At 56.1% G+C, this 19,880-nt stretch overlaps 1 protein-coding gene across 2 annotated transcripts in view; it reads right to left on the reverse strand.

The window, feature by feature from the left end:
* Positions 1–18,748, reverse strand: part of LOC140508064 (uncharacterized) — a 36,125-nt gene extending 17,377 nt beyond the window's left edge. Inside the window, exons 1-3 of one of the 2 annotated variants that reach the window (XM_072615787.1) lie at positions 18,649–18,748; positions 16,898–17,009; positions 15,184–15,281 (exon numbers count right to left, since the gene is read on the reverse strand). In XM_072615787.1, the coding sequence (XP_072471888.1) occupies positions 15,184–15,281; positions 16,898–16,931 (132 nt within the window). In that variant the 5' untranslated portion in view covers positions 16,932–17,009; positions 18,649–18,748. Of the gene's footprint in view, positions 1–15,183; positions 15,282–16,897; positions 17,010–17,938; positions 18,104–18,648 lie in introns of those variants that run through there. The other variant, XM_072615786.1, reaches the window with a different exon arrangement.
* Between the last annotated feature and the right edge of the window lie 1,132 nt (positions 18,749–19,880).

Here is a 19,880-nt window from a genome sequence, read left to right on the forward strand (position 1 = left end):
TTACTGCTGTTCTACTTCTGTTACTTTAAAAAAAAAAACAATAAATTTGTAGGGATGGGGGTAAGTGGGAATCCCTTTAGTCAATCAGGGCTGTTGCCAAGTCTTGCCATGTGCTGCCCTGGCAGGGGGTGGCTGCTGTCTGGACGGATGGAGACTTGTCCAGTCTCTCATGGAGGGAATTCTTGCCTGAGTTCCTTACTAGCTCTGAAATGTGCTTCTCTGAAGTTGGCTTGGGCAGTGATGAGTGAGAGGGGATGGCCAGCCAGAGGCTGGTGACATAGGAGCCAATGGCATCACCAGGGAGAGGGGACGGAGAAGGAGACAAGGCCTACGGCCAAGCAAAAGCAAGGCCTGAAAGATCTGGGAGGATAAGACTGGGGGAGGAAGAGAGGGAGAGGATGGCCCCCCACCTTGTCAGGAGGTGCCTTGTGGGCAGTGTGGCCTTGGTTCCATGAGCACAGAGAGCCTGGCGGAGATGAGGTGGCTGAGGGGAGCAGAGCCTGACCTGTGCCAGGGGGCCCCAGGAACTCATTCTCCCTCACCCCTTCTCATCCAAGAAGTCTCTCTCTTCACAAGGCCTCTCACCTGGACAACCTGGAGAGCTTTCTGACTGGCCTCTGCTCCACAGCCCATCTAGCACACAGCCTCCCAAACAGCCAGGCCACCCCTTCCTCAATAAACTGAGTGAATGAGAAGGCATTTATTAAGTGCTCACTGTGTGCCAAGTGCCAGGGACAGTCCTTGCTTTCCAGGGGCTCCCCTTCGAATGTGGGAGACAACACCTCGGGGAGGGGCTCAGCTGCAAGTCCAATGGGATGGTTCCACCCATGGTCCTCAGGGTGGGGAAGCAGCAAAGCCAATGGTCAGGTCTCTTCTTTCGTGTTCTTGTCACCGATCAGATCCCATCAGTTTATGATGTTGAACCACCTGACAGGGCCCAGGACTTGGGTACCAAGAGCTCTCCTTTCTGGGTCGCCAGCCTGGAAGCAGGCCTGGGGTACGGGGGACACAGCTCATTGCAGTTGCTTCCTATTTCCTCCTCTGTTCAACATTCAGAGTCTTCTTTCTAGCTGTATGACACTCCCATTAACTCTTCCAATTATTCTCATATGTCACTCTCTGATTCCCATCTCTGTCCTCTCCCTACCCTGGCCTCAGAAACACCCTCAGTTCCCCTTACAAGATGTTTCAGGCTGCCTTCTGAAGGAGGCCTCCCCAGCCCCTGGAGGCCCCTGGCTTCTTGGGTACCCTACAAACTACCACCATATGTTTTACCCATACCTAGAGATGCCATTATCACTTCTCCAACAGAAAAGCCTATCTGGCTTTTGTCTCTCACTCCCTAGCACTAGCAGGGTGCCCAACTCACCACCATTGCCTAACCTTCATCTTTTCCAATGCCTCAACCCCCTAAACCCATTCTCTGTTCTCACTGTGACCTCCAGTCCCTCCGTCCTTCAAAACTGTCCCCAGCCACCATCCCAATCTGGCTCCACTCACCTCCTTTCCTAACCATGACCTCGTAATAAACCAGGTTAACTCTACAATCAGTGAACTGAGGCCTACTAAGGGCCAGGAACTAGGGATAAGAATGCTATACAGTCCCAACCCTCAGGGAGCTTGTATTATAATGGGGAAAGATAACCCCTCAGAAAGAGAAGCTGGAATGGGGGAGGGGAGATGGAAGAGGAGGAAAGGTGCCTAGGAGGTACCAAGGCTACTAAAGAGAAGGCGGAGAACTCCAGAGAGTGAGTGAGGTGGGGGTAAAGGGCACATGGCCTAAGTCCCTCTGAAAGGGAGATTCAAGCTAGGGCCTCACCACTCCTGGGAGCTGAAGCCCCTCCAGGTGAGGAAAACTGCTGGTGAGAAGGCCAGGGAATGAGGGAAAGGAAACAGACACACAAGCTACAGAGAGAGTAGCCAGGGGAAGGTGTTATGGCTGAGGGGATGGGAAAGGGATTTGGCAAAAGGGAGCTTGAGCTGAGTCTTGTAGGAAGCCAGGGAAGCTAAGGGACAGAGGTGAGGAGGGAGAGCATTCCAGGCATAGGGGACAAAGGACCAGAGAAGGGTACAGATAGCATGCTGTATCTGGGGAACTGCAAGCACGCAGTACTGCCTCCCTGTTACTGTAGAGGGCAACCCTTTCCTCCCAGTCTCTTGGCTCCCAACCTAGGAGCCTTCCTGGGTTTTTCACTTTTGCTCCTCTAGATCCAAGATGGTTCTGAAAACTGTCCACTTCACCTCTGCCCCATCCCTGGTCCACTTCACCTCTGCCCCATCCCTGGTCCACTTCACCTCTGCCCCATCCCTGGTCCACTTCACCTCTGCCCCATCCCTGGTCCACTTCACCTCTGCCCCATCCCTGGTCTATTTCACCTCTGCCCCATCCCTGGTCCACTTTACCTCTGCCCCAACCAGGTCCAATTCACCTCTTCATCATCTCTGGTCCACTTCACCTCTGCCCCATCTCTGGTCCACTTCACCTCTGCCCCATCTCTGGTCCACTTCACCTCTGCCCATTCTCTGGTCCACTTCACCTCTTCATCATCTCTGGTCCAATTCACCTCTTCATCATCTCTGGTCCACTTCACCTCTGCCCATTCCCTGGTCCACTTCACCTCTGCCCCATCTCTGGTCCATTTCACCTCTGCCCCATCCCTGGTCCACTTCACCTCTGCCCCATCTCTGGTCCATTTCACCTCTGCCCCATCCCTGGTCCACTTCACCTCTGCCCCATCTCTGGTCCACTTCACCTCTGCCCATTCTCTGGTCCAATTCACCTCTTCATCATCTCTGGTCCATTTCACCTCTGCCCCATCTCTGGTCCACTTCACCCCTGTACCATGTCTGGTTGATTTCACCTTTACGGCATCTCTCCAACAGGCCCCTTTCTCCCCTCTGACCCTGCCCCTCCCCCCAACCCAGGTACAGGCCCCCATCACCTCACACCTGCACTATTGCAGTACCTATGGGGAGGGTGGGAGAGGAGTATGCCTGCCTCCAATCTCTCTGCAAAGTGACTCTCCTAAAGCACAGGTCTAATCAGGTCACTGCCCTTACTCAATAAACTCCAGTGGCTCCCTGTCATCCAGGATCCAGCACAAAATGCTCTGCTTGACACTTCAAGGCCCTTCATAGGCTGCCTTCTCCTCCCTTTCCAGTCCTCTTCCATCCAGTCATGCTGGTGTCCAGGCCATGATATGTCTCAGCTCTGGGCATTCTCTCTGGCCATCGTCCTCCCCCCACCTCGACTACTGACCTCCCTGGCTTCCTTCAAGTCCCAACTAGAATCCCACCTTCTACAGGCAGCTTCCTCCACCTCTCAAGTCCAGGGCCTTTCCTCTGTTCATCATGTCTGTTTTGTCCTACATACAGCTTGTCTGTCCAGTCATCTCCATGTTGTCTCTTTGATCAGACTGTAGGCTTTTCAAAGGCAGGGACTGTGCTGTCCCTCTGTTTGTATCCCCAACACTTGGTTCAGTGTCTGGCACATAATAGGGGCTTAACAAAATGCTTGCTGACTTATATGATGGCTGCTGGATAGTAAATTTGTGGAAAGGAGTAAGATGTAAAAAGGCTGGAACGGTAGGACAGGGCCAGTCTATTAAGAGCCAGTCTATTAAGAGCTGGTGTACCAAAGAGAAAACCTTCTAGGGAGCCCCTAGAGTTGGGTGTGGTGGGAGAGAGAGAGAGAGAGAGAGAGTATGTGTGTGTGTGTGTATGTGTGTAGGCTGCTGTGACAGACCAGCTCTATTCTCCCACCAAGTGCTGATGACACCACGGATCTGAGCTGGCCACAAGGAGGCCTGGGAGACCTGAGGGGTGCAGCAGGCTAGTTCAGCTGACTACATCCCTCCCCCCATCTACCCTGGCTCCTCTTCACACCCTGAAAGAGGATGGGCCTGTCTGTCCTTGGCCCTTGGCAGGACACTTCCTGCGGTCAGACAAGCCTTTCCCACCTCCCTATCCCAAACCTTCTCTTCTCCTCAGTCTCAGCACGAGACTTGGCCCATCTGCCTGAGAACAGCAAGGTGGCCATTTGTGGAGGGCCCCCCCTCTCCATGTCTTACGGCTCCCCTCCAGGCTCTGACAAAGAAGAAGTCCTTCCTTTTCCTCCCAGACCCCCTTCTCTTCCTATCTTCAGACTGCCACAAATCTGCCTGAGTCTCTGCATCCTTCACACCCTCTCTCAGGAGATCCTGCCATCCCTTCTCAGTTCATGTCCTTGGAAAAGCTGTCTACACTTATCACTCTGACTTCTTCCTCAGATTCTGTTCTCAACCCTTGGAAGCCTGGCTTCTGACCTCATGCCTCAGCTGAAGGATCTTTCTTTGGTTCTCCCCTTCCTGACCTTTCTGCATCCAGGTCCCATCCACCGACCTGAGGCATCCCCCCACGGGTCTCTCCTGAAGCTTCCTGTCTGCTTTCTCTACCCTCTCTCACCAGGGACCCCAGCCTTGTCATGGTCATAAGGAAGATGAGTAGATCTCTCAAACTCAACATGTCTGAAGCAAACTCACCACCTTTCCATATGTTGCTACTGCATGCACACATAATTCTCCCATCTCCCACCTCCATGTCTTTGCCCTGATTATCTCTTCACCTGGAATGGCTTCTGGCATTCCTGGTTTCCTTCAAGATGCAACTCACTGTCACCTCCCACACAAAGCCCAGAGAGATCACCCTGGCAGGCCCAGGTCTTTTATATGCCTATATGCACACATGTAGTCACCTCCCTAAGGGCAGAGGTTGTGTAGACACCATGCTATGCAGCTAGCAGGCATCACAGAGCCTAGAGTGCTAGAGTCAGAAAGATCCGAGTTCTAATCCTGCCTCAGATATTAGCTGTGTGACCCTGGGCAGGTCACATGACCACTCTGTGACTCAGTTTCCTCAGCTGTAAAATGGGGGTCATAATGGTACCTCCTTCCTAAGGTTGTGGGGAAGATCAAATGAGATAAGTGAGGCAACTCCCTCTCCTGTTGGAGAGTTCTTTTCCATCACAACAAAAGCTCTCCTCCTCTACTGTCCCTTGCTTCGAGCTCTGCCCTGGGAGCCCAGCAGAACGATTCTCATTCCTTGAGTCACCCTCCAAGAGTCTCTCCAGTACTAAGTCCAGCAGAGGCACCTGAGGGAGGAAGGCAGGAAGCCTGGAAGCTCCTGGAGTTGGGAGCAAAGGCTAACAAAGGACCTCTTGGTAAGGTGGCTGACGAGAGTCAGGGTCACTGAGATGGACAAAGCTTTACCGCTAAACTTCAGGACAATGACCCATGCAAATCTGAAGGAAATGCTAGCTATTCTTATAACAATAGTTAGTGTCACCTCAGTCAGCTAGCTCGCACTGACTAAACAGCTACTATGAACCAGGCACTCCCCTGCCCTCACAGAGCTTCTAGTCGGGTGGGGAAGACAATATGCAAACAAACACACACCGCCTCCATACAGGATAAATGGGAAACAGTGAACAAAAGGAAGGTGCTGAAATTGTGGGGGGTGGGGGGCTGGGAAGCTTCTAGGAGAAGAGGGGATTTTTGCTGGGACTTAAAGGAGACCAGTGGTCAGCACAGAGAGAGGGCAGCATTCCAGGTATGAGAACTGTGCAGGGCTGAGGTGGAGGGTAGCCTGGGAGGAAAAGCTGTGAGGCCGGGGTGCTAGGGAGGAGGGAGCAGGCGATGAAGGCCTTTGAAGGCAATAGGGAGATACTGTAGTTCATGGAGCTGTGCTGGAGGCAGGCAGATCCCTCTGTCCCTACCATGTTATGCTTCCCTTTTCCAAGGGCCTGCTGGTTGCCATTCCAGGGATGAGGGGAAGGCCACAGGGGGCCCCCTAGCAGGACACAGTCCAGCTGCCAGGATGATGCTAAAGCCCTGACACAGCTTGGTCTTTATGGGACCTCACAGGAAACTCACTCCCCCGCCCCGCAGTGTGGCCAGCAGTACCCAGCTACCCACCCCTGCTTTCCAGGGGGCAAGAATTCCCTGGGAACTGTGCCTTTGGCCCCAGTGAGTGATGCTGCCTGTCCGGCCGCTGGGTCCCTTGAGTCCAGAGAGGCTTCCTAGATGGGCTTCCAGGTCAAGGACCCTGGTGGAGAGCCTCGATGAGCCTTAGCCCTCCCCACTCCCGGTAGGCTGGAGTGCCCTTCTCTGCATTGTACTTGTAGGACTCTGAGGCTTCTGAGTTCAAGTTCCTCATGGTATAGATGAGGAAAGTGAAGTACTATACCACCCTCACAGCCCTGCAGCCAATCAGGATTTGAACCCTGGCCCTTCAGGTCATTTTAGTGAGAGACAGCAGAGAATACTCGGGATGCAATGGTTTGTTCAGGCTTTGCTTGGCTCCCTGAGCCTTGGGGGAGAGCACAGATGGCAATGATGACCCACAAGGGCAGCAAATGAAGCCAGAGAACTGGCCAAGGGCACCCACAGGCCTCCAGGCCCACTCAGGGTCTGGGTCCAGGGGCTCTCTGAGAAAGGGGCAGGGCCCAGCCAGCCCAGATCCAAAGCCCCAGGGTCCAGGCAAGGGAGGGATAGAAGGGACAGAAGCCACAGGCTGTGGGACAAAGAGCAAGATCCTCACAGGCTGCAGTCCTGGGCACATCAGAAAGAAGAAAAGCCCATAGAGAGTACCTAACTCCTGCCTGAGCCTGCCCATGGCTGTGCCCTCTCCAGGCTATCCCAGCTGGGGTTCGTCTGCGCAGGACACGACGAGATGATGGGACAGCTTTGTCTTGCTCTGTATCCCTGGTACCTAGCATCATGCCTGGCAAGAGCTTATGTATGTCAGTCATGTGCCAGGCCCTGTGCTAAGTGCTGGAGATTCAAAAGAGGCCAAAGACAGTCCCTGTCCTACAGAGTCTAATAGGGAGACAACATGTAAAGAGAGCTCAATGCAGAAGCACAGGGAGGTGCCCAAGTGAAGAGGGTGGAAAGGTAGGTTTTCTGTAGGAGGTGAAGGAGATGAGAGTTTCACTGGGACTTGAAGGAAGCTGGGAGCTGAGGATGAAGCAGGAGAGTCTTCCCAGACTGCCAGACAGCCAGGAGGTCAACATGTTGGATCAAACAAGCATTCTGTATTTGATGCTGGAGGCAACAGGGAACCACAGTAATTTATTGAGTTGGGGCAGGGGTGCCACACCAGACCTGGACCTTAGGAAAATTCCTTTGGTGCCTGACAGAAGGGTGACGTGGAGTGGGGAGAGCCCTGAGGCAGACAGCCCCCCAGCAGTGGCTGTGATGATCCAGGCCTGAGGGGCTGAGGGTCCACACCAGAATGGGGGTAGGGCAGAAGAGAGAAGGGGGCAGGAAAGATGCTGGGATGATGAGAGGAGCCAAACCCAAAGATGCTAAAAATGACACGTGAATTCTCCACCAGCCAAAGAAACTGACCTTGGAAACAAGAATCCACCAAACTGGAAATGCACCCTTCAAGAAATACTTTAAGAAAAGTCTCCAGAACTTTTCAAGGGTGAGAGCAAAGTACCTTCTGATCATATCTGTAGATCACCCCAGAAAGAAGATCCAACACCACCAAGATATCAATGCCAAGGCAGGCTGAACGGTGCAGGCTTACTCTGTGGTCCCTAGAGAGCCAAGGAGAGAACAGAGGCGGGCCTTCCCCACAGGTGGCCCAGCCCAGATGAGTCTCTGGCACAGCTAATCCTCAGTATCCACGAAGCACAAGGAGCCTTCAGCTCAAAGCAGGATATGAGGCCTTCCTGCTACACATCCCCAATGCCAGAAATCCAAGAGAGCAACCAAGCAGATGGATTCAAAAGGACTAAGGAATGGATCCACCTTCTCTAAAGGGTGTCATTGGGGGAGGAGGGAGAGAGGTTGAACTTGGGAAAGAAGAAGGGTCACCAATGGATAAAAAAGGAGACACCAACTGACAGTGAATTTAAGGAATCAGAATGGGGAGGGGACTGGCACATAGTGTTTACTTTAGTCTACTGACCAAACGACTGACAACTAACATGCCTGGAACTAGACCTGGCATATCAGGTACTCCCTTCTGGGGATAGGGGAGGTAAGAGGCGGGGAACAGGGAAGGCATGAAGGACCTATTAGCGTGCAGTCAATCAGTAGGCATTTCTCAGGACACAAGACAGCCCTGCCCTCTGGGGGCTCCCAGTCCCATGGGGAGTCTGAGGGAGGCCTACATTAGGGCAATGGAATGAGGGTGTGGGAGCTGAGCAGGGAGGATCACCCCAAGAAGGGGAAAGAAAATGGATCCCAGAAGTGAAAAGTGATAATGCAGATGGGGCTGGGAGTGGACAGGCACACTGGAGCTCAGACTCCTGGGTGGGGAGGACTAACTGCTAACACTTTCAGGGCCCTTGGGTGGCCAATGACCAAGCCAACAGATCCCATGGATCACCCTTCTAGTAGGGCTAGGGCTGGGGGCTCACCACTCCAGTTGCGTAGCTCTTTGTCATAGGGCAGGGAATGGACAGATTCAGAAATGAACACTGGACAGGATGGGAAAACAATAGGCATCAATAAAAATAGTAAGTCAAAAGCCAGGAAGGCAAAAACAGGAAAGCCATGACCAAGGTAGCATGTTGGATTTGACTGTGCAACATGGGAGATACTGGTACAGGACCGCTAGCATGGCGTGCCCACATAAGAAAAGGTGCTGTGCTCTTTGAGCAAAGCAGAAATGAGACAGCACAAAGCAAACGCAGGATGAGCACATCTGGAGCATCTACCCCAAATATTCACACGGACTATCTGTGCCCAACCTGTGGTAGAGCATTCCAAGCTCGTGTTGGTCTGATCAGCCGTGGTGGGACACAATGAAATTTCACTTTACAATGGCGATGTCATTTTGGTCCTCTCCAAAGACGAAGGACAACAACCATTAATGGGGTCTTTCCACCGACTACCACCTACGGCCCTCACAACTACCCCAGGACATCCCCGAGAAGTGACTTACCCAGGGCCCCAGCTAGTGGGCGTCTGGGGCTGCATTCCCCAGCTCACTGCCTGGGAGCCAGAGGGTGAAGGGGTTTCTGAGAGAGGTCCAGGAATTCTATTTGCTGACCCCAGGGTTCCACCTCCTCAGGCCAGGAACCCGGCTGGCGTACTGTTAATGTATGAACGGGCCCATGTGCCCTGCTTGAGTCACATGAGCCTGTGGTGGGAGGAGCTGAAGGGCTGGAGCAGGAAGCTGGTCAGACCAGTCAGAGGAAGCTGGCTGCCAGTGAGAGGAGGGAAGGCCTGATGACGTTACGAGGATGGATCTGGCTTTCTGGTGTCTGAATAAATGTTTCGTTTCTCTCCTCCATGTGAAGAGTCTGCTGCACTTTGCGATTCAGAACAGTGCTGATGTGGTCAGTCACCACAGGCGCTGTGAATATGACACTGGCGCTACAGCTGGTTATGCAAGCAAAGGGATCCTTGGGCCAGCCAGCCAATGGGAGAGAGGCTCGGGGGCGGTGGAAATGAGGGCTTGTTCAATGAAAAACAGAAACTAAGAGAAAATATTCCAAGCCCTCTGTAGGAAGACCCCCATCCCTCCTTTCTCTGAGATGCAGCTCAGGCCTTGTGTCTGGCAGGAAGCCTTTTCTGACCGTGCCCCTCCTCTAACCCAAACCAAACCCAAAATTATGTAGGATTTAGCAACTTGGCATTTATTTGTAGCGACTCACATCATCTTTATGCTGAGCACGCACACGCACGTACACGTACAAATGTGTGCGTCACTTATCTCCTCCCCATCTGCCCCATGACACATCACAAGTAAATACGCATAAACACATGTGCACTCACCCATACACACACGTAAATATGCACACAAGTACATACAACTGTAAGGTTAAGGGAATGTGAAGATCTTTCCTGCCCCTTAATAAGCCCACGTGATGTGCTTGGACCTGTGGCTCAGCCCACAGAGCCGATGGTGGGAGGAGCTGGAAGGGTGCAGCTGAGAGAGAGAGCAGGCAGAGCAGAGCAGCTAGAGAGAGTGAGAGGGAGCGATTTTGCCTAAGGAAGCCTGTTTGTGGGGCAGCCTGATGGAGAGAAGGCTTGGGGATGGCTGTGCTCCCTGCACTGATAATGTGTAGAGATGTGTTACTATGATGGATTTGGCTTCCTGGTGCTTGAACATTTTGGTTTTGTCTTTGAGGCAGGGAGTTTATCTGGAAATAAGCATGCACATCCAGAGTGGCTGCTATAACTACATACACAGACACTACAAACACACACACACATTCCCACAGACATTACATGCACACCCACATATATACCCATACACGTACACACCACCCCTACACACGTGTAAATACACTTCTCTCCTGCCTTCACTTCCCCTGCCTCATGCCCCCCCACCCCATCAGGAATAGGGATTCCTTTGCTCTGAGCATGTGCTGCCTCAGGGCTGGACACACGGCCAGACACAGCTGGGCTGAGGCGATGGCCAACATGACAAGTCCTAAAAAAGAACACCCAAGGAAGAAGTCAGAGCTGGAGAGTTTTAAGGAAAATGGGTAGGATCAGGGTGGGAGAAGGTGGGGGCTAGCTGTCACCTCTCCCCACTGACAGACTGAGAGCCAACGATGGCTCTGACCCTCAGGGGGCTGGTGCATGGGCCCTGAGTCACCAAGTCACCATGGGTACAGAGAGAACTACCAAGTCCTGCTACCAGACTGAGGGGCCCAGCATGAACATGAATGTGACCAGAGGGTCACTTTATGCACCAAAGACCAACAACTGAGGAAGGGAATGGCACATGGAAAGGAGACCCCACCTCACTCCTCTGCTGGCCCCTCACCCTGTTCAGCCGAGCATCCCAAAGCCCCCAATGGATACAATGACCTGGGATGAAAGAGGGAAATTGGGCAGCCCCCCACGGCCATCTTTCAGGCTTTCCAGGGTTTTCCATTAGGGCAGTCCCTTTGGTCAGGAGTTTCCAACTTTGTTCTGTGTCACAGAGCCCTTGTCCCCATCCTGGGGAAGCCTCAGAATGACTAGGTTAAGTCATAACCTAAAATGCACAGCGTTATAAAGGAAACCAATGACACCGAAACAGCTGAGATTTTTAACTGTTAAAAGCACTTACTATTTTACAAGCATGCCCCCACCCCGCTTCACAGGTGCTTTCAGGGGAGGAAGGTGGTCAGTGGGCCCCATCTCACTGGAGCCACCCCAGACCGGTGAGGTCCAGTGGCCTGCTGGGGTGCACCAGCTACAGAGGCTTCCTGGTGCGTCTACACCACAATTACTGCCTGACCCCTGGAGTTATCCCAATGTGACAGACACAAAGGCCCTCCAGCTGGCACCCACAATGCCTAGCCCATGTGCCTCCATGTTGTCTCCGAGAAAATATGAGACCGTAACACCTCCCTTCCCAACTTGTGTGAAACTGGGCTTCCGATCTCTTCTGCTGGCCCACAATGCCGTGACAGGCAGCAAACAAGTCCAGCCCCCTGCCTCTGGGAGGACAACAGGCCTGGCATGGATGGATGAGGATGGCTAGCAATCCTGGCATCCATGGTGCCTTCCTCCCACCCCCAGGGAGCTGTCTGGGAGGCCCACAGCTGCTCCACTATTTTCTAGGGTGGGTTGGCATTCACACCTGAGAGGCTAGAGAAACAACAGGGTGGGAGGAAGTAGACCCTGGAGACCTGGCCCTGCCTACACCATCCAACAGCGGGGGACAACTACTGGGCCGGGCTTAAAACCCAGTCACCCAATGAGGAGTATAGAAAGATTCTCCCCAAGAGACTAAGGACATGCATGACGTGATGTGGCCACGAATGACAGACTCAACCAGACCAAGAGAGGCTGGGGGGACAACTGGGCAAAGGGAGGATCTGAGAAGAAGGCTTGACCCTCCAAGACTGGGGACTTGTGTACATGTATGCACAGGAAAACCACAGGATGCAGAAAAGTGGTGAGGAGGAATGCTCACTCTCAGGGGTGGAGGGCAGAGAGATCTTCAAAGCAAGAGGACTAAAAGGGAGGAATCATGTGAACGGAGCCAACCCCACACACGCATCGCATGATCCCCATCGATGCAGAAAGAAATGAGTGATCAGGCCAGTGAGGGGCCCGCAGGCAGCAGTGACTGGCATGTAAAAATGAAAGAAGGGTGAGGGAGAGGACAGAACCTAAGGCTAGAGGCTGCTAAGGCTGCTTCTCCACAGAGGATCCAAGCTCAGGTCCTGTGGGGAGGGCTGCAATCAGCTGAGAGGAGGGAAACCACCCCCACAGGAGGTACCCAGGGACAGCAGAAACCCAGGAATCACCCCATTTGCTGGGAGAAGCAAAAGTAGAAAAAAGAGCAACCTGTACCAAGATTAAGACCCTCATGCCTGATGCTAGAAGGGAGGCCAGAGGGGAGGAGGTGCCCCAGGCCCAGACTGCAGCAGCCCTGGCACCATAGTCCAGCGACAACTGAGGTCTGGGACTCCCAGGGGGCTCCCCTCTCATCCCAGAGCACTGTTCTTTCTCTCTTCTCCAGTTCACTCCTGGACCCAACTCAGGGCTCTGGCCTATCTTTCCTTCCCAACACCAGACTCCCTGCCCTCCTCCTTGAGTACCTGTGGGCAGACACAGGGACCCTGAAGGCCATGCCAACAACACCATCTGATGGCTGTCTGGGCTGACCTCGCCAGAGTGCAGCTGGCCCCAAGGATGCAGACTCTTTGGTGACGGGGAATGCAGTAGTCCACAGGGACCCTGAGTCCTGGGTGACCCTTTCTGGGTGACAGAGGGAGCTCCCCCCATACCCCTGGTCCCTGAAAGAGGGTACCCAGGGCAGCTGCCTCATCAGACTCCATCTGGTGCTGCCCTGAACTGTCATGGCCTCACACAATGCCTGTTGATGAATAGTTATTGATTGTTCGGCTTTGGCGGGTCTAGACACTCACAGCAGTGACAGCCCACCTCTCTAAACATGTACTTAGGAGGTGCACTCAAGTGGGCAGAGACTATGCAGCAACCCAGTTGAACGCTGCCATCATTCCCCTCCAAAAAACTTTAAAAAATAACACCTCAAACTGAATCCAGGAGAAGCCCAGCCAATAACATGTCAGACATTTTTTCTAGCCCAAGACAACTTGGGAGGTTGCAGGGAGGGGCACCAGCAGCAGCAGCTCCAGGAGCGCACACACAGAGGCGGTGAGGGGGCTCACACAACTGGTCTGCTTGTGGAGGCCTGTGGTGCTGAGCTGGCACCAGGAGCAGGACCCTGCTGCACTGCCTAGCCACAGTTATGAGCTGCAGTCCCAGGGCCAAGAGGGGCACTTGTGGTCAGTCACAAGGGAGCAGGAACAAGGGCCCTTCTTGGGTAAAGACCAGGGGGCAGACCAAGGAAGCAGGGATCATGCCTCTCCCCCAATCACATCCCCTGAGAAGCACCAAATCCTTGCAGACCCCCCAAAACTAGCTCTGAAGACATCGGCACAAAAACACCCGAAGCTCGAGACAATGCCCTTCTCCTCAGAGCTGACCCAACTTTAACGTAAAGTTCCAAGTCAAGAAATAGAGTGGAACATCAAGCCGACAACCACAACGGTCACGTGACACAGTCGTGGAAGACAATCATGTGAAAACACCTAGGAGCAAGGCCTCAAAGAAAACGTGCTAACCGGACACACGCCCAGCAAGAATCCCTGGAGGAGTTAAGGAAAGATGAGAGTGGCGGGAAAAAAGCAGGGAAAGAAATGGCAGTGACAGCAGAAAATCAGGAAGAAAGAATTGTCTGGTAAAAGAGGCACAAAACTATCATCTTAAAATACAGAACTGGACAAATGGGAGCTCAGAGCTCCATGAGAGCCTAAAAAACCATAAGCAAAGCCAAAAGAATGAAAAAACAGAGTAAAGTGTGAACTATCTGCTAGAAAAAAGCAAGCGGCCTAGAAGTGGATCAAGGAGAGACCACTTAAATGCTGCTGGACTACCTGGAACCACGATCAAAGATGGGCCTGGGCATCGTAACCCAGGAAATTACCGAGGAAAACTGCCCTGCTATCCCAGAGCCGGAGGGCGGATACCTGGGCCTCCTCTCTTCCAAGAGGGAAGAATACCCGAAGCCACTCTGCTGGGGAGCGAAACCTGACTGGTCAAACAGGGAGGGCAGAAAGGAGGGGCTGTGCCAAAGGCAACCAGCAATCTCTTCTGCATGACTTCACAGGTACAACTGATGTCACGCTGGCTTCTCGACGGTGGGGGAGGGGAGGAGGGGAGAGAATGTCGAACTCAAAAAAATGTTAAAAGAGAAATGACAAATTTATTAAAACAAAGCCAGCCCTTAGAAGTGGCCGTCCCGGGGTCTTGGGTGAGTGAATCCCCTCCAACAGAGCAAGTGAGACACGGACTGCAGGGGCCCAGTGGGGACCAAAGGGTCAGAGCCACTGACAGCCCTCCTGAATCCTGGCCCAGGCCCAGCACCCCCCACCTAGCACGAGACGAGGGAACCCTGGGATCCACGCGGAGGAGCCCAGTGCCCAAACCCCGGGTGGCCCAGGGGCTTTGGAGGTCAATCCTGGGCACACTCAGGCCACACGTGTAAGGAACCCCAACGTCAATGGTCCCATCCTTGCAAAATCCAACCAGGAAGGGTGGAGGAGGAGTAATGTTTAACCAAGCCAGAGAAGATTTCTAAAGAAAGGTCTGGGCTTCTGCTCCCACATGGGCTGGCCTCTCCTCACTCTGATGGCAGCCACCCCTCATGCAGGTAACAAGATGGCATCTACCTAGCGCCTACTGTGCGCCAGAACCCCACACCACGCCCTCTCCTCGCTCCTTCCTGCCCTGTGCAGGGTGGCGGCCCAGGCAGGCTGCTGGGACCACCAGCAGGAGGGAAGCACTCTGCCCTGGAAACAGGAAGAGCTGGGTTCCCATCCTCTTCTGTCCCCTCCCAACTGCTATGTCAGCTGTAACGACGATGATAATATAGCACCCCCCCACCTGCGGCAGGCTGGTCATGAGAATCAGTGGAGACCACACAAGTGGGCACCGTGCTGGCACACAGCAGGTGCTGGACACATGCTCATCCCCTCCCTCCCCTCCTGCCACAAGGCCTCTTCCACCCAGCACTGGCAAAGGCTGAGGCCAGGGAGGTCTCCTTCCCTGAGAACTGGAGAGAAGGAGCTCTGGTCACCACAGGCTTCCAGAGGCCGTCCTCCTCACCCTCCCCACCCAAGGGCACCTGGAGAGATGAGAGAAGACCTGCACTGACCTGGGGGGTGGCTGCTAGTAGCACAGATCGCCTGTCCTCCTTTGGGACCTCCTTCACGCTCCTCTCTTGTCCAAAAGCTGTGTCTTGGAAGGGCAGAGCTGGGGAGAGGACGGCTGAGTTTGAGTGAGGCTCTCGGGAGGCAGGGTCCCAGGAGCCAAGGCCTGGTCTCCCCAGCTGAGGAGGGAGGCTCTGGGGGTCCCAGCCTCGCACTACCTTCTGGACCCCTTCCTCCCCCCCACCATGGAATCATGAGCTCTGGTTGAGGCTGGATGGTCCTTACCCATGCCTGGAATGCTCCCAGGCCCCTGCCAGAGGCCTTCCCTTTATCTTTATTGTCTGTGAGCACGCTCCACTCCCTTGGGGGAGTTAACGGCAGGAAGGGCAGGGACGGGGGCTCCCTGAGCTTGCTCTGACTCCCACCTTGGGAACAGGCACTTGGTAGTGCCACCCCTCTGCCCCTGATTAGCAATGTGGCCGCGGAAGGCCTCCATCTGCAGCCTGTGAGGCTTGATGTCCATGCCCCCATGCCCTCTGTGTGAAGGGGCTGAGAGGACGGGCCCCAAGAATGGGGCTCTGAGCTCTGAGGACAGCTGGCCAGGTAAATTCTCCTGAAATTCAGTCACTCAAACAGTACAACCCTGAGCGCACAGACGTGGGGTGAAGAGCCACTGACCTGGGGGGTGGCCATGGGCCCTGGGGGTCTTTGGCCTTGCTGTGCTCAGAGCCTCCACCTGCCCTGCCAGCCCCATGCCAGATCCCCCCTGCAAAGGCTCCCCCCCAAGCTCTGGGCTCACTGAAGCAGGCCTCCACCTGAGCCCTCAGGGCCAGAGGGGGGCCATCACCCTGGGCTGACTCTGGGACACCCCTGCCCAGCCTCAGTGCCTCAGGCCTCCCTAGGTCCCTGCAGCATCCTCCACCCTCACCAGGCTGCCCCCTGCAGGGGGGTCCTCTTCATCCACTGGACAGTGCACTCTTTGACGGCAAGCACCCCAGTTCAGGGCCTGGTCTCATAGCAGGAAGGGGGGGTTTGCCCTGTGTCCATGTCTCAGTGATGTGTGCCAGGCTGCCCTGGTCTCCTGGGGCCCTCACTCCCACTGGGAGTACCTCAAGAATCTCTAGCCTCTGCCTGAAGACCCTCCCAAAGGGCAGTCCACTCCACTACAGGAGAGTCCTAAACAGACCAATATTTTTCCTGCCTCAGTTTCCCCACACAACTCGAGGCTAGGCCCTCTTCTCCATGTGACCAGTCTTTGAAGACAATTCTCATGCTTCCCCTAGTGCTCGGGGCCCTCCTTAGACATCCCCAGGTGAGTGTGAGGAGCCCAAAGCTACCTGAAACCTCACTGTCCCCGAGGGTTCACACTGGGGCTGGCGGGTCACTCAGACCTCCAGATCCTTCTCGCCCTGCTCCTAGGGCTCACTGACCTTGGGCTTATGAAAGTGAGACTTCGAATGTAAGACTCAGGATTTGTCCCTGCTCTGTTTCACCCAGAGCCACCACCTTGTTGAGAGCCTTTGAGACCCAGGCTTGGGTCTCTGGGCCTGGGGGGCTCCGACTTTATCCTAGTCACTGATAAGGAGGCTTAGGGGCATAGACCCCTGAGGCACTGCACTGGAGACCTCAGGCTGCTTTGCCAATTCCCACTCCAGGAGTGTATAGGGCCACCACCAGGTGTGCCTTTCCCCTGTCCCCCATGTGCTGGTGCCTTCTCACCTCTGTCCTCCAGCCTTGGGGCCAAGTCTTCCATGGTCACCCCCAGCAGAGGAGCTGCCCCTTGACTGATCCCGGGATCAAAGAATCGGTCAGATCAGCAGTCTGGCTTTTCCTACCAAGGAGAGAAGGAGATTAAGGTCAGGGCCTCCTCCAGTATGGTGGGTGGGGTACCCTGCAGGCTGAAAAGGAGCCAGGGGTCCTGATGGACCACAAAGTGTGTGTGGGGGGGAGACGCTCTGGGGGGCTGCTTTTCTCTAGGGTTGGCATTCCTAGCAGGCAAAGGCCTGGAAGTGGGAGATACAGAGGAGGCCCATGGGGGGGAGGGGCGCTGGGGGGAGGCCTGGCATCCTCAGAGGGGGAGGGGCTGGCAAAGGCCCAGAGGCAAGAGATGCAGAAGAGGCTTGGAGGCAAGAGATGCAGAGGATGTCCGTGCAAGGGGAGGGGCGCTTGGGAGGGGGGGCTGGCGTCCCCGGGGGGGGGGGGGGGGCTGGCAAAGGCCTGGAGGCAGGAGATGCAGAAGAGGCCCGGGGGCAGGAGATGCAGAGGAGGTCCATGGGGGGAGGGGCGGGGGCTGGCATATCAGAGGGGGAAGGGCTGGCAAAGGCCCAGAGGCAGGAGATACAGAGGAGGTCCATGGGGGGAGGGGCACTTGGGGGGGGGGGGGCTGGCAAAGGCCCGGAGGCAGGATATGCTGAGGAGGCCCATGCGGGGAGGAGGGGCGCTGGGGGGGGGGGGGGCCCAGCATCCCCAGAGGGGGAGGGGCTGGCAAAGGCCCAGAGGCAGGAGATGCAGAGGAGGTCCATGGGGGGAGGGGCGCTTGGGGGGGGGCTGGCATCCCAGAGGGGGAGGGGCTGGCAAAGGCCCGGAGGCAGGAGATGCTGAGGAGGGGCGCTGGGGGGGAGGCCGGCACCCCCCCCCCCAGCATCCCCAGAGGGGGAGGGGCTGGCAAAGGCCCGGAGGCAGGAGACGCAGAGGAGGTCTTGGGGGGAGGGGCTCCCGGGAGCCCCAGGAGCTTCTGGAGCGGGGCAGTGTCCCTCGGACCTGGCTCGGGCCTGGGCTGGAGGTCGCGGGGGCGGGGCCCTGCCGGCGGGGAGGGGGCGGCCGAAGGGCCGCGTCCGGAGTCAGTTCTCGGCCTCCAGCTCCTCCAGAAGCGGCTCCTCCGCCCCCACCCTGCGAGGTAAGTGCGCCTGCGCACATGCATCCCCCGAACCACCGTTCCCACCGCGCATCGCGGCCGCCACATTCTCAGAAGAACAAAGGCCTGAGCGCCGCAGGAGGCACTGCGCCTGCGCAGAACAGGGCCCGGAACTACACCTTCCAGAATGCCGAGGGGCGAAGGACAAAAGCCTTAGGGCGGCGCCCGGGACGTACTGGGCTTGCGCACGACCAAATGATTCCTTTCCCCACCTTCCCTCCGCCCCCAAGTACACTTCCCAGGGTACCACGAAGCCCTCGGCGGCACTTACAGGACAAAAGCCTTAGGGCGGGGCCCTGGAGGTACTGCGACTGCGCATAGCAGCTCCTCTAACTACATTTCCCAGAATGCCACGGCATACAGTCCCACCCCACCCCCATCTCCCTCCCGCCCCCGCGCCGCTCACAGAAGCCCCGCCCGCGGAGCCCCTTCCCGCCGCGGACTGGGTTGGGGCGTGAGGTGGACCGCACCCTTCCGCTGAGGTCGTGCGGGGAGCGGCGAGCATGATTCCCCGACCCGCTTTCCGTCCCGTCCCGTCCCTTCGGTCGTCACTCACCCGTTGTCGTGCTGCCCGCTCGCCCGCCTGCCACGGAACAGCAACACTAGCCCACGCCACTCTGCGCCTGCGCGCCGCGCTTGGCCGGGAACTACCCTTCCCAGCGGGCAGCGCGAGTCGGCCAGCGTGAGTGGCGGCCCGGTTACGACGAAGGATGCGCATGGGCATGCCGGGAAATGTAGTCTTCGTGCCCGCCGAGCCACCTGGCGTAGGGGAAGGTGGAGAAGAGTAGCGTGCCCCGCTGCGGGCGGGCGGAGAAGGCGCAGGCTTCAGCCCAGAGCGTAGCGTGCCCGGCCCGCCTTTGCGCAGTTGTTTGTCTGGGGAAGGCTGAGGGCAGAGCATGGCATCTGAAAATCAGCGTGACATAAAACCCTCACGCCCCCAAACCTTCAAGGGGCTAGGGTATGGCACAGACGCGCCCTGCCCTCTGTGGGGCTGGGGGGAGGGGGCACGAGAGGGTCTCGAGGGGCTCCAAAGTCAGAGGGCACAGCCTGGGCAAAGTCAGAGAGGTGGGCGATCTCGCACAAGGGCCAGAGGTGGCCGCAGCGCAGTGCCCGGCCAAGCGCGGACCCCGGAAAGGTTTGCCCGCGGTGTCAGATGGCAGAGTCGGGGGGGGGGGGGCTTGTGAGCCTCGTTTTACCCATGAAGACAGAGGCCACAGAGGTCATGCCCTGTGGAAGGGGGCACAGAGGGGAGGGGAGTCAAGCCCGGGGGCCTCGCCCGGATTACCTGGTGACAGGCCCTGCGGACACACACGAGGCAGCAGGCAGGAGCTGCGCTCAAGGGCTGCAGATCCCAACGCCTACGGACGGCTGGGGCAGCTGAAGGGGACGGTGGGTAAGAGAGCCAAGGCAGCAGGGCCACCCCAAGGGCCAGCGCGTGGGGCATAGAGGGCGAACAAGTGGGCATTTGGCTCCACAGGCTCTGGCAAGCAGGGCTAAAACCCCCTTTTAAGGCTGCAGTCTGTATGGTATGAAACACGCCTGAGGCAGGGTGGGTTCCTCCTGTGCCAGTCCAGAGAAGCAACACGTGTCTTGGCATCCAGGCAAGCCAGGGTAGTGCCAGCGCTCTGGGCTCACACCATGGCCTGGGGGTCTTTCCCCAGAAAGGCTTGTAGCCCCAACCTGGAGCTACGTGGGGAAATCTGATTCCCTAAATGTGGGTGAAAGGGTTGCCAGCTCCCACACAAGCACTCAAGGGAGCGACACGCCAACCGAGGTAGGACAGCCTTG

This window comes from Notamacropus eugenii, chromosome 5, assembly GCF_028372415.1.
Source record: "Notamacropus eugenii isolate mMacEug1 chromosome 5, mMacEug1.pri_v2, whole genome shotgun sequence".
Classification (NCBI taxonomy): domain Eukaryota; kingdom Metazoa; phylum Chordata; class Mammalia; order Diprotodontia; family Macropodidae; genus Notamacropus; species Notamacropus eugenii.